Here is a 15,034-nt window from a genome sequence, read left to right as displayed (position 1 = left end):
CTCCGGTATCTGACCAAGGAGTTAACTGCCTTTGGGGCGGTGGCGGGGTTTAAAGTCAACTTTACAAAGTCGCAAATTCTGAATCTTTCCGTGCCGGCGGCTGAGGTGTCAGATCTGCATCAGGACATTGCCTTCCAATGGTTGCACTCGGACATCATGTACCTAGGCATTCGTCTGGCGGCGTCCACGGCAAGAACAGCCGCTCTTAACTATGCCTCGTTAATGGAGCAGACGACCAAGGCATTGGCGGCTTGGTCGCGGCTCAAGTTGTCATGGTACGGATGGATGGGGCAGTCAAGATGACGGTACTTACTCGCTTTTTGTACATATTCCAAATGCTCCCCTTGAGTCCTCCACCGGGGGTGCTTCGAAAACTGCAGGGACTTTTAAATAGGTTCTTGTGGGATAATAAGAAGCCACGTCTCGCGCTGGCGCTTGTATCCTCGCCAAAGGCGCAGGGAGGGTTGGGCTTTCCTTTGGTGGGCGCTTACTACCAGGCGACGTGCCTCCGCTACATAGTAGAATGGAACCAACCTCTCTCCAGTAAACACTGGAATTTTATGGATCAAACGGTGGTCGGACGAAATATATGGCGGAGACATAGAGCGTGGGATCGACTTGCGGGTCTGAGAGGTTGGACCACGTTTCCTTCCACTATGTCCCCCATCGAAGATAATCCTGACTTCCAGCCGGGCTGTGCTTCCCTGATTTTTCAATGTTGGAGGGAGGAGGGAGGGAGGAGGGTTGTAAACATGTAGGCTCCCTTTTTGATCTTGAGGGCGTGATTCCTTTTACCCAGCTGCGCGAATATTTTGATATACCGGCTTCGGATGCTTTCTACTATTCGCAGGTTGTGCATTGGTTACGCGTGCAGAGAATTTGGCTCTTATGTCTCGGCCCCTCACAGCCTTTGAAAAGTGGCTGGTGTGTAAAAAAGGGGACCGTAAGCTCATATCTGAACTTTATTCCATGATTGCCTTGCGCGCGCCGACACGTCACACAAGAGCGCAAATCAGATGGGAAACTGAGCTGGGGAGGCCCTTGACGCACAAAGAGTGGGAGCACATTTTTTAATCGGGCGCACCACACTGCCTCCCATGTGGCAGGAGCGGAATCTGCTTACAAAGTGGTTACTTATTGGTATCATACCCCGGTGCCCATTAAGACTTGGGATCTATCCAGATCGGACCTCTGCTGGCGGGGGTGTGGTCCGCCTGGCACTCTAGTTCATTTGCTATGGCGCTGCCCGAAGCTGGTGCGTTACTGGACAGCAGTCCTAGATGATGTGGACGCGGCCTTTCAGATCAAGTTACCCCGCGCTCCTGAATACACACTATTGGGTCATCCCCATCGTAACTTTTTCCCACTGAAGTAATTGCGGGGTAAACAGATAGCCATGGCTTTGTTGGCGGCCAACAGGTGCTTTTAGCGCACTGGGGGTCCCTGATATCCCCGGATCCCCGTGATTGGATCCTCAGACTTTGGCAGCAGCTGGCAATGGAGCGTCTGTCGCTTAGTGCAGATGGGAAAGGCAGGGAATTTGCTAAACTCTGGGCTCCGTTTTTGCAGATTCTCACTAGGGACATGAGGAAGGTAACTTGCCCGAAATATTTGCAAATTTTACAGCTCATTCCCTAAGAGCCTCCTGGAGCAGCCGGCGCTGGAGTAGCTAGTTGATGGTCCATTCCTTGTGGGCGGTGGTGTGTAATTGGTGGTCGGGCTCGAACTGATGCGGAGGGAGGGTGGGTTGGGGGAGGGGGGGTGGTTTTTTGTTTTTGTGTTTCTAAAAGTGGTTTCTTCGCTAGAGGCCTCCATATTTTGCCTTTGCTTGATTAAACGCGGGGTCGTCCTCCGGGATGTAGACCTTCACGCTGTGTCATTCTCCTTGCTTTGCGCTCTACCGGCAGTCTGATGTAGGCAGCTAAGCTGTGTTCAATTGATTTCACAACCACACAATAAAAAAGTTGAATTCTAAAATTTTAAATAGCACCTAAACGTGTCGATAGTACACAGACTTGTATTTAAAGCATGTACTCCAACACTTAAAATGGCACACATAGTCCTCAAGCTCCATGCAGAGACTGTAGAGTATGGAAAGAGTGTACAATAATGAAAACAGCTGGAGTGGTAAACCGGCAGAGATACAGATACAAAAGCCTTATCAAAATAAGGTGTATAGTAGGCACCTGAAGACACGGGGCCTGATTCACAAAAGGCCTCCACATTCGTGGCGGAGGCCCCTTAGTCATGAGAATTCGCATTACGGAGATTCTGCCCCGAGTGTGGAGACTCCACCACAACTGCGGGGCTTCTGCCATGAGTGCGAAGGCCCTTTGTGAATCCGGCCACCGTGTTTTAAACAGAGTCTAGATTGCAGATTGTTTTGAAAAGTGTATCAGATAGTTTAAAGCAGAAATGGGCCAGTTCTTTGTTGAGTGTGCCATGTTTGCTTATGGAATGCTCTATTCTTTCATTAGTGAATAGACAGGTTCCAATGAAAACAGTGATACTCTCTCAATGTGACACATCGATGTGGGGTCGGATATGATAAGGAAGAAAGCACAGGTGTTTAACTGGCAGACAAATCAATAGATTTTCAAATACTGCAGATATTAAGTCTGATATACTAATGTGAATTAAGAAACGTTTTATTAGCTATTCTGAAAACTGTGTGAGGGCTTAACGAGTCAATCCTTTGTTGTGCAAGAGAGGTTACATCTTATGCTCTGAACCCCCTCTAGTGAAAAGGTGGAAGACCAATACTAGTGAAACAGTGACAAACTTTTAATTAGCTACATAGAGCCTGGCTACTATATATAAAAATGGATGAATGTGTCAATGGAAACACACTGGAGCATTAAAAGTCTTAAAATCAGGCAGATAGTAGGCACCAGAAGACCCACTGCTTAATTCAGACAAGATCGTAAAGTAACTTTGAAACCTGTTGGTGAGAGGTGTATGGAAGTTAAAGATACTACATTATTGATTCTGCAAAGTTAGCTGAGGACAGTGACGGGTTTTGCAGTGTGCTCCCATTTCGCAAAAGGAGGTTAGGTACCAGTTACAAGAGACTGTCAATGTGCCCCATAGAGGTGGGCAGGAGTGAATGCTTGACCAGTAGGCAATCTGATACAACGGCCTTAACAAAATCAAAGATGGCTAGTAAGCACCATACAACACAGTGTTTTAACAACGTTATTGAACTATTTTTATAAGTATTTTATTTTTATGAGCATTTGAGAAAGATAAAACGAGTTATTGAGCTTTTGGGTTTGAGAAGTTAGCTCAGGATTGTTAGGCTGTGCACTTCACTCCCATTAGTGAAAGGTGAAACACAGGTACCAGTAAAAACAAAGTGATACACATTTAAGGTGCCATAAAAAAGATTGTCAGGAGTGAGATATGCAAGTGGTAGAAAACAAATTTAAGAGTTCTTCACCATCAGGACATATAAAAATTAAAAGTGCATGTCTAACTTATCATATATTTATATAAAGAAGACCGGGGAGAGGGATGATGAGTCCCTTACCCAGGTCTGGAGGGTAAAGAGGTACTTCCACCTTATGGAAGAGAGACAGGAGGGATACGTCCTCCTAAATTACTACATACACATTCAACGTATCACAGTAACGCTATCTGATGAAGTAGAGTTAATAGGCAAAACTCACCTACCACAGGTAGGGAAGGAAAGGGTTCCTTTGCTTTAAATAACCCTCACACTATAATAGTTTCATGCTTCATCATCCGGTTTACCCTGACTCCTAAAGGTCAGGATTGGCTCAACTATATTCCAGGGAGCACATAGAGAAAAAGACCAGGGGGCATAAAGATTAAAAAACCTCCGGCTTGCTCCAAGGTATCCCTTTATTAGTGGAGTAGTCGGGGTTGTCAAAAAGAATATAATGGGGACCTTAGGAAATGATGGTTCTATGACATTGTACCAACATGTTTCAGCCCTACTCTATGACCCAGAAAGGTCCGGGGCTTTCTTCGGGGTGATAAGAATAACATCCCTGGCGTGGTTGCTCTGCGCGATCTCTTGTTCACACAGATAAGAAGCATGCTACTACCTTCACCTAGGGGCAAAGAGTATACTTGCTCTTCCTGTTACTTTTTTTCAGCGATGTGCGGCAATGAAAGATCAACTGGCTATTGCCACCTTATTTTAGCGGGCTTCCTGAGGCAGTGGTGAATGAACATTGCATCCTGGCATGTGGGGAACGCTTTTACAGCCCTCCGGAGTCATGGCAAGGGGTGTCACAGCGTTCACTGCCTACTGGAGACGGCTGGACTTGTGCACGTTGCCTCTAGGGTGGTTCATCTGTAGACTCAGCTCCGCATTATCCTTTGTGCTCGTTCCCTGTATCCTCCGGCTTTTCTCCCAGGTCCAGGGATTCTTTAATTGTTCCAGTTTTCTCCTCCACTGCTTTTCTTCGCTCCAGTCTGGTTCTTTCCTCCTCCACTCCGTTTTGGTCCTCAACGACTCCTTCAACTGCGCCCAACCTCTTCAAAGGAGTCTCTGATGACGTCGTCATCACGAGCGCCGAACACTCGTACGTCGCCTTCCTCATTCCGAATGGAATTTACGGCAGCCATTTTGGAAATCCCAGTTGCGGGAAGCACAGGATCACCCTGCCTTTCCACCAAGTATGGACGTTCGGGCCATAGAGAAACCGGGTACCCGGACAGGTAATCAACATTCCCTTGTGATTTTCCTGATACATGGAGTGCCTGAAAAGAGAAAGGCTGTAATGCTAAGAACCAGCGAAGTACCTTGGGATTTGTGTCCTTATGGGTGGCCAGCCAAGTCAAAGGAGCATGGTCTGTTAAGAGAAAGAATGTACGGCCTAACAGGTAATATTGAAGAGCCTTCAGGGCCCTCTTGATGGCCAAACATTCTTTTTCCATTGTTGCATAATGTACCTCAGGAGGAAAACATTTTTGACTCAGAAACAATATGGGCCGAAGATAACCTTGTGGGTCGGGTTGGGACAGTACAGCACCTAACTCTCAGTCGGAAGCATCTGACTGAAGAACAAACGGCTTTGTAAAATCTGGACACATTAATACAGGGGCATGACACAAAAGATATTTAAACTTTTGAAAAATGTGTTTGTGAATGCTGGTCCACACTAATCGGGTATTCAAGTGTTTCTGTGTGAGTAGATCAGTGAGGGGACTAGCAGCCTTTGAGGATTGTGGAATAAATCTTCGATAATACCCCACAAGACCCCGAAATGCTCGTATTATCTTCTTGGTTGGAGTATGCTCTGTATGGCTTACAGTTTATTGTGTTGTGGTTATATGGTCCCAGCATTTGTAGAGTAAACTAGATACTCTCTATAATCTGAGGCCAGGGTGGTTTTCTTAGGGTTCAGGGTGGATCCTGCTTGTTTCAAAGTATTGATAATTTGCCTCAAATGTTGTAAGTGGGTTTAGCAGTTGGGAAACTACATATGACTATATCGTCCAGATGCACTACAGCGTATTGATGAGGTGTTTTAAACAGTATGTCCATAAGTCTTTGAAATGTGGCTGGAGCGCCGAGAAGTCCAAAAGGCATGCCTTTAAAGTGAAATAGCCCTGCCCATGTGGAAAAGGCAGTCTTTTCTCTGGCAGACCTACTGAGGGGTATCTGCCAGTATCCTTTTGTTAGATCAATGGTTGACATTATTGTGCCCCTCCCAATCGCTCTATTAATTCATCTACTTGGGCATAGGACATTTATCAATTTGGAATGGGCGTTTAACCGGTGAAAATCAATGCAAAACTGGAGGCTTCCTTCCGGTTTAGGTACAGGCACTATTGGCGAGCACCAGGCACTCTGAAAGGGGTCAATTATGTCTGATTTTAACGTTGCTTCTACTTCCTGCTCTACGGCCTTTCGTCTCGCTGCAGGTATTTGGTAGGGTTTTAATTTTTTTCCTCGTCCTACTTTGGTGATAATGTCTTGGGTGATCAGTGTGGTTCGTCCAGGCCGACATGAAGTAAGACCTGGGAATTGATCTAACAAGTCATTCAGTTGTTGGCCCCAGTCCTGAGTCCGTTTTTTCTCCTATATGAGGTCGTTCTAATGTCTCGCTAAAAGGCTGTAAGGGTATTTCTATGGGTTTTGTAAGGCTAGCTTGTTGTACTGCCACTGTTGATTTGCCTACCTGTGGGGTAGGGTCTTCCCATTTTTTCAATAAATGTATGTGATAGATCTGTTTAGCATGCCCTGTTTTCGGAACAGCTACTTTGTAAGTAATGGGTGCCACTTTGTTTGTGACAATATTAAGGGCCTTGCCATTCCGCTAAAAGTTATTTTTCAGAGGATGATAAAAGGATCAATACTTTATCTCCCACTGCTAACTTCCTTACTTTACTGTTTCGGTCATAAGTTTCTTTTTGCCTTTGTTGTGCCTTTTCCATATTTTGATGAACTCGCCTCCCATAGGGTGGATAGAGTCTGTTTTAATGATGTGGTATATCCTAGTAATGGTTTTCTCTTGTCCTCTTCCTCTGTCCCCTGTTCAGTGGTCATCTCTAATAGGGTACGGGGTTTCAGCCCAAAGAAGAATTCAAATGGGCTGAAATCGGTAGATTTCTATTTGTGAGTTCTTATGGCAAACATCACAAGGGGTAGTTTACGGTCCCAGTCCCTCCCTGTATCATTTATAAGCTTCCTTAATATAGTTTTAATAATCCTGTTGTACCTTTTCCCCAGTCTGTCTGTTTGGGGATGATATGCAGCTGTACGGATCTGGTGGATCCCAAGGATTTTGCATATCTCTCTCATTAAACAAGACATAAACGGGGTTCCCTAGTCTGTCAAAATCTCCTGAAGAAACTCAATGCATGAGAAGAAGGATATCATAGCTTGAGCTACGGAAAGGGTGGTCATACTTGTGATGGGAATAGCCTCTGGGTAACATGTGACGTAGTCTACAAGTACTAGGATATATTGGTGTCCTCTAGCAGAGGGTGTGAATGATCTGTCCAAGTCCATCCCTACTTGTTGAAAGGGTATGTCTGTTATAGGCCAAGGGCGTAAGGGGGCTTTCTTCCCCCCCCCCCCCCCCGAGTATTCACTAGTTCACATCTAGTGCAGATAACACAGAACATAGCTATTTCGCTATAAACCCTAGGCTAGAAAAATCATTGTAACAAGTATTTAAGGGTATGTTCCTGTCCATACTGTCCACCTCAGCCTGGCTAAAGGCAAGGTGCATGGCTTTCTCACAGAAGGTTCTAGGTACCAATAACTGTTCTATACAATTACCTGGACCCCCGCTGTTTCTATATAAGAGTCTACGTTTGATACAGAAATAGGGACCTACCTTATCAGGGTCTTCTTTTCGTACTTGGTTCCAGGCATCCATCAGGTACTTTCCTCTTTCTTAGCTGTCCAAAAACTTAATGGAGGAGCATATCTGTCTTCTGGGGGTTGGGAAGACGTTCTCTCGCTCTTTTTTATTCTCTGTCTTGGTTTTAGGTTTCTTCACCCTGGGATTTTGTATATCGACCCAACAAAAGGGAGCTTCACGTAACCAGCCAGTAACAGGGTTTTGTTTTGTTACACTTGTTAAATAATTATCAAAGTGGGGAAGATCAGTGCCTAGGAGAACCTTCTCTGATAAAACTGGGACTACTTCCACTTTCCGTAAATGTGGATCCCCATCTATTTCTATTAGAACCTCGGCTAGAGGATAAGAGCTTGCATCTCCAAGAACATGGGAGACTTGTACCATTTCTCCATATTTAATTTGAGTTAGGGGTATTAATTCCCTAGAGACAATGGTGTGGTGGCAGCCTGTGATTACAGGGCTTCAATTGGTCGGCCATTTAGGCAAAAAAGTTCCTTATATCATTCCCGTTCCTCCCCTGCAACCAGTATTCTACCTCTAGAAAGGCCTACTTCCATGCATTCAATATTTGTCAGTTCTAAGAGGACAATTACGGGTTATATGGCCCCTTTCAGAATAACGAGAACACTGGGGAGCCGTTTGTGCATTGGGTGCACTTATGTTAGGTTAGCTCAAGGTTTTGTTCAGTACCGGCGTTCTGTTTTCTCCTCGGGTTCCATCCAGCCTAGGTAGGCCTTTAGGGGCAACAGTTGGGTCTTTTACAGGATCTACTCAGAATTCTGGAGCCCTGTGGTACGCACAGGCCAACTCCATAGCAGACTGTTCAGTTAGGGGTGGGTGTTGTTTTACCCAAGATCTTGTGTTAGCCGGTAATGCCTCCAAATATGGTTTTCAGTAGATTTTTTCAGTAACCGCCTCAATTGAGGTAGACGTAGTTTGTAGCCACCGGTTTCTTAGATTCTTAATCCTATAGTAGAGATCCCTGGGGTTGTCTCCCGTTATCCACTTCTCCTTGCGGAAACAACTTCTATAATTTTCTTGGTCACACCCCAACCTTTCAGGGTTGGCCCTTTTTATGTCTGGATAGGGGGCGACACCAGCAGTCTGGATAGGGGGTGACACCAGCATGATTGGCGGCCTGATATGCTGCCTGAAGTTCTCCTGACAAAAGACGGAAAATGTACGGGCCCCGCCTCTCTGGGGGCCAAGTTGCAGTTGTCAGTACCCTTTCAAAATTAACAAAAAAATGATCAGGGTCATCCCTCTCCTGGAACTTTCGTAGGACAGAGCCCGGGACGTTCAGGTGAACTCTGACACTCGAGATAGCGTTGGTACGAACTCAATATGGCGGTGTCTTGAACTTGTTGGTTTGGAGTCAAAACAGCAGCCTGCTGTCTGAAACGCCTCTCTCCCTAGACATTTTGATTTTGTTGTTCGACTACTAATTGCAAATGTCTCTGGCCCTTGGCCAACTGAGTGGCCATGGCCTCCATGGTAATCTGTTGTCATATTGATCTTCTATGATTGATGCCACTTCTGACACCACTGTGGTCACTCTTCCGGCCTCTATAGAACTAATATCCACACCAAGGAGCGGGTTAAATGTATATTTTATTGTAATGAAGATTTAAAAACAATTCTCATGACAGTTTCTGTGGTGGTATTTCAGACAAACAATAGCGTTCTCCTCTTTTTTGTTCAGGAATACGTCTCCCTCCTTTGAGGTCCACTCTGGGGGTCTTCCCTGTATTTCTCTGGTCCAGGGCCCATCAGGATGTATAGAGAGCCCCTCGTAACAAAACAGTAAAGACTTGTGGGTAATTTGGCAACTATAAGTAAATCACCCCGTCACCGTGCTGTCACCACATCCCAGTTAGGTGCTCTCTCGTTTGTGCTTTTGTTTTTATTTGTGCCCCTGTGGGGTCCCTTTACTCCCAGCCCACCACCTTCACTGAAAAGAATTGAAATAAGGGGACTTGCCTGAGGCCACGGCCCCTCCAGGGTCGTGGCAGGGGGCATCACAGTATCCTCTCCCTCCTGTGTGGAGTATATGTGTTTACCTTACATCCCTAGTCTTGTGACTGATCGGCTGGGAGTAGAGTAGGTGTAGAACAGTGCCTCGTCCTGTAAGAGAGTGCTGTTGTGGATTACATGTGTATCACTGGGGTGGAAATATTGTTCTCCTGGTATGGTGCATGCTAGTGGTTTGTGTTGATGGGTTCTGTGTGACCTGTATGTGGGTATATTTTGGTTTTGATGGATGGGGTCATATGCAACCAAAGTGTGAAGAATGTTTAGGACTTATCTAAGCCATGGTCTGTTACGGGTCTGTTTGTATTTTCATTAATCCTGTTGTATTCGTATTATTTTCTAAGGGAAAAAGATGTGTTATAACCTGCTGTTGGTTGGAATGCATTCTTTCCTTAGAATCTTTGTTGCCTGCTGCTCATCCAGTGTGTGATGTCATGGAATGTTGGTGAGTGCCTCAAGGCGTGGGGTAGTTAGAGATAGTGGGCTGAACAAAGAGGATGCTGCTCCAGGTGGGGTACTTTACTGTGTAACTAGTAACCTGTAACCTAATCTATAGCATCTTCTAGAAACCTACAACCTGTCATTCTATATGAACTGGCTACTTGACTCCTGCTTACCAAAAGGGTATCCTTTACTTACAGTTTTATCCTCACACTGGACATTAAAAGTAATTTAGGAAATATGATAGATCGTTTACCTAACACATCATTGTTTTTGCCAACATTACTATGTGACAACAGTGGTTGTGTTCCAAAAACCTAGATGTCCTCTAGTTATTCCTGCTGCCATATTAGAGAGGGATGTGCAACATTGGGTGTGTTGAATGTCATTCTTTTAATTTAATTTAAAACGTTTTCAATGTTAAATCCATTAAAACAAGCTTTGACTCCTTTTTTGTTTTTTTTTACAAGAATTCATGATTATTTAGGTAATGGCAAAGTAATTGTAATTAGCAGTGCATTGTGCTTCTCATGCTTTTTCAATTATTGTTAAGTGATTTTCTTTCCCCCCCCATTTAAACACAATGCACCTTGCAATACATCAATGTTTACCATTTCTATCAGCTTTTTATTTATGTTGTATTTGAACAATTGTAGGTGTTTATACAACAATTATAAAAATAAAAAAGTATCCATCCATGACATCCGAATAACAATTCTTTATGAACACACAAATCCATGTCTTAGAGTTTCTTGGTTTTTGCTGTAGCCCAATTACTTAAGGTCATATTGCTCCATTTGGTCACATCATCAGCTTATCAATTTCAAGCCCAAAGTGCAACTTGTTCTGTCAACCTACTGAATAGTAAAAACAAGTTATGCTTTAGTTAATGCTCAATAAATGTGTATCAGGAAAATGTACATATAATAATTTTTACTACAGATTATTGGTGTTTCTGATCATTCTAAAAACTGCTTTTTACTATTTAGGAGGCACAGTGGTAGACATAAGGTTACTTTTGTGACTTAATATCTTCTTTTGGCTTGTGTCTTATCTTGAGGAAGCACAATTAAATATGTTGTTGCTAATGGAGTATAAAAGAAATGCCGCTGAATTTGAGAATAGCATTGCTGTCTTCATACTTTCAGTTTATATTTGAAAATGTAAGTATCCAAACTACTTGCTTAATTGAATAAACTAGTATTTCAATTTGGAAACGGAAGTTCAGCATTTAACAGTCTTTTCATCTGGTGCACAACAACCTTAATGGAAGTAGTGAAATCATTTTCTAGACTACTGAAGGTCAACAAGTGATGCAATATCACCAGAATAAAAAAGATGGAACAAAAAGAGAGGCAAGAAAGAGAGGTCAGAGGGTGAATAGTATGTGAATGGGGATTCCCCAAAAATTAAAGAAAGAAAAACGGAGATGACTAGTCTAGAAGTACTCAAGAAGCAAATGGTTTTAAAAATGACAACACAAGGGAGAGCTGCTAAAGTGCACAATACATAAAACTAATATTGTCCAAAATGAAATAAAGTCATGATAAATAAGCACACTTCATTTGTTGAAGGAACAACATGTTCAATATTTTGTATGTCTTTCTGTTTATATTACATGAACATTTGTGTGCCTTTCAAGCTTAATACAATTATCTTTTTTGTGTTTTAGGTTAAAGCAATTCATATCCATTCTGATATGTTCTCAGTGCAAAATGGTTTGTTGACACCAACGCTGAAGGCCAAAAGACCTGAGCTAAGGGATTACTTTAAAAAACAGATAGAAGAGCTTTATTCTACCACATCAATTTAAAGTTTCACCAGCATTTTCTTAACAACTGACTTTCTAAGAATCCAAGATTATTATTTTATAACATGCAAGAATCTCCTACAGCAGATGAGCATCCTGTATTTATCTTAGACGTGTGACAACAGGAAGACCACAGGACAGATTATGTCAAGCAATGACTTTCCATGGTTAAATTAACCTTATCCCTATTTTTCACAGTGTTACATCATGTTCTGTGCAGGTGTATATTGTAATGCCACGTCACTGAAATGATATTTACAGATTACATTGAAATGCAGTGAATAGCAACAAGTCTTTTAAAAAACATTATATTAAATATCTGTACAATAGACTAAATGGTACTTATCATAACGGTACTGTAGATAAAAATGAAAATACAGTGAGTATGAAGATATCTGATTAAAGATTTAATACAGAATCTATTTGAAAATAACATTCCTGTAACTGTTACCGAAATCACCCATAACCATGTGTAACTTTTGACACAGCAGCTGAAGCTGGACTTTTGAGTGATTTGTGTAAAAGCAAAAACTATCCATTTTATACTGTGCAGAATATAAATTACTTTTTACACAACTCTATTGGTAGAAAGTTAACTATTGTATATGGGGGATATAGTTTAATTTTCATTGAATGTAATATATTGACAAGTTTGTGATTAAAGCACTGGAAATGTTGTAAATATCTTACTGGTGAACTTCCAAGTTTATTAGTGAAAAAAATGACAATGCCTGTACTTCTCTTGATACTGCTGTTCTTTCCTATCCAACAATTCGCATTCGCAGTCAGCACCTCAGTGAAATAAGTAAAAAAGAAAAAATACTTGACCTGCAAAATACAGTTTTCTGTGTTAGAAGATCTAAGACCAACAGAGTACACTTTACACATTGCACCCATGCTCCCCGATGATTACTTTACCATTGCTTACAACTATATCAGGTTGGATGACAGCGTAAGTTCAATTTAATTTGCTTCCATTACGCAGTATACTAGTTGTCTTTTGAAGCAGATACAAATTAGACTTCTTCTGTTTTGGTTAAGGAGTAGTGCAAACATCCCAAAAACCAGAACTTTTCAGATAGTGACAATTTCAGTCTATGTGACCTTTCTCACTGCTCAATGCTAAACGAACTCCAAAGATATTGGAGTCACATGTTAGTTGCCTTTTAGATGGCTTTCTGGTGATTTTTATAGCCATTGTTTCTTGCACAATCACAGCATTTCAATCCTTTTTGAATTCTCCTTGCTGATTGTTAGCCAAGTTGAATAGTCTGTCCTTCTATTATAGATGGTGTCAGAGACACGTAAATCTGTTAAACACATCTAGAATAAAATATATTCAGTTGTTCCACTCATGAAATAATTTCTTGTCATTCTGAAGCGTAATATCACAAAAGAGCATTAACTCAGCATTCTGTATATCTATGGCACTGTTTAGTTTGTGAAAAATCTTTTCAAAACATTCTGTTAAATGATATGTAAATAATAGCAATATCGACTCGAAATCACGTTTTATGATGAATAGGAATGCTCTGGACAGTGTAGTTTTTTGCACATTAAAGGACCATGTTAAAAATAGCTACAAAGCAGTATTCACAATTGTGTCAGCCACTTCAAACGTTGGTGTCCCAAAAATATTAGTATGTATTGTCCGATGCTCACTGAATATACCAGTGCTGTATATACCAGTAAATAAAATGTAGGGTTATTAAAAGAGTAACATAAACCAAAAGTTTTTTAATTTCCATTTTGTGAAAAAGCACAAATGTGACTAATTTGTATAGATTAATATACTGCAATGCAAAATGAATGTAAACTGGAAACAAATGTACTACTATTTTTGCATGGAAATATTTCACAATAAGCCCTTCACTTTATACCAAAAGCCAACATTGTATTCAGGCCTGCAAACCTGCAATAATGATATGAAATACCCTGAATGGTATTAATTATTTAATGAGGCAAAAGGCTTAAAACGTTAATCATATCTCACTTTATATATATATATATGTAAAAAAAAACAATGTAGTAACTTTTTTTAAATTGTTTGTTAAAAATAAGCATGTATCTAAAAGATAGTATGGTGTTTCTGCATCCTTTTGTAAGGAAACAGAACAACCACTATAGTTTTAAGGTTGCACATGGCAGGGCTGTTTTTGGCTTATATGCAGAAAAACTTTATTTTTTAAAAAAATTCCCTATATTATGCGTGCCTGTTGAAGTCAAAAGGGTGTTATGCACTAACTAGAACATTTCTAATAATACCCACATTTCGGTGGGTGGTCAGTTAGTTACTCATGAGGATATATGTTTGTTGTGAATGCTGGACGAGTGAGAAGAAATGACTAACCAAATAAACATTTCAAACATTTCAAATATTTATGTTGTTATTTTCAATGAACAATACTTGTGGGCTACAAGATAATGTGATGAAAATGACATGTATGTATTTGTTTTACTCCATTCTTTCCTATGGTCATCAATGATATCACCCCACAAGTACGCATTTGTTTTATGGTTATCCATTCCAGCATAATGTTAATAGAAATGGGACAATGGAATGCACTGTATTTTTTCAGGTCTTGTGTTTCAAACAATAAAGTTCGAGATGAATCAGACCTTCTCTTTTCTCCTATTATCCTTTGGTTTGAATATTATTGTTTTCCATGTCCTGACACAAAGCATATACCAGACATTGGTTAAGCCTTTCTAAATTCTAAGTATCTGTAATACTTTCAGTCTTTCTATGAACCCATTCACTATCACTTCTAATTAAAGGTCTACTCCTTGTTATCATATTCCTCAATGTTTTTCACAGTTCCCTTTAGCATCACTTTGAAATACCATGACGGTTCAAGTTTCACATTTGCTCTTCAAGTATAGCAGTGTCTGATCCCTTGGCACCATTAATACAGTGTTTTTGTATTGTAAGATGCACTTTCAATTATAAAAAGGGCCCACCTTTTAATTGTTAGGGTTTACATTCACTTAGCAGTTCCTTTAGTTCCTGGTGGTGTACTATGATCGTGTGAATGGGTGTGAATGTTAGTGTGAGAGTGTGCGTTTGTGAGAGATGTTCCACACAGGATGGCATTACTAACCCTCTTCCTGTAAAATAAAAAATGCCTTAAGAGCAGCAAATCATCTGACCTCTTACACTGCTGGGATTCCCTTAGTTGGTTAAACTTTGTCACAATAATCAAAGTAACTTTTTACATTTTTGCTGAGTGTCTAAGCTTTGATATAGTCCATAATGAGGAGGCATGAGGAGTTAAAAATAGATAAAAAACATTGTCACCTGAAAGTACACACAGAGTACCTTTAGTATAAAGATTTTTATAGGTGAAAAAATGGATGGAAACTTAGGTGATAGCTCTAGAAACTGGAACGTTATCAGAGGAGAAAC

The 15,034-nt window shown here is 41.3% G+C and overlaps 1 protein-coding gene across 3 annotated transcripts in view; it reads left to right on the top strand.

Annotated features, from left to right (window-relative positions):
* The window catches only part of ACSL6 (acyl-CoA synthetase long chain family member 6), a 410,748-nt gene extending 396,502 nt beyond the window's left edge, over positions 1 to 14,246 (top strand). For all 3 annotated transcript variants that reach the window (XM_085618041.1, XM_085618042.1, XM_085618043.1), the window contains exon 21: positions 11,491 to 14,246. In XM_085618041.1, coding sequence (XP_085474167.1) covers positions 11,491 to 11,631 — 141 coding nt within the window. In that variant the 3' untranslated portion in view covers positions 11,632 to 14,246. The remainder of the gene's footprint in view (positions 1 to 11,490) is intronic.
* Positions 14,247 to 15,034: the final 788 nt, after the last annotated feature.

Source organism: Triturus cristatus, chromosome 7 (genome assembly GCF_964204655.1).
Source record: "Triturus cristatus chromosome 7, aTriCri1.1, whole genome shotgun sequence".
In the NCBI taxonomy this organism is placed as follows: Eukaryota; Metazoa; Chordata; class Amphibia; order Caudata; family Salamandridae; genus Triturus; species Triturus cristatus.
The sequence above is the reverse complement of the archived record's forward strand: the minus strand, read 5'-3'. Positions and strand labels throughout refer to the sequence as shown.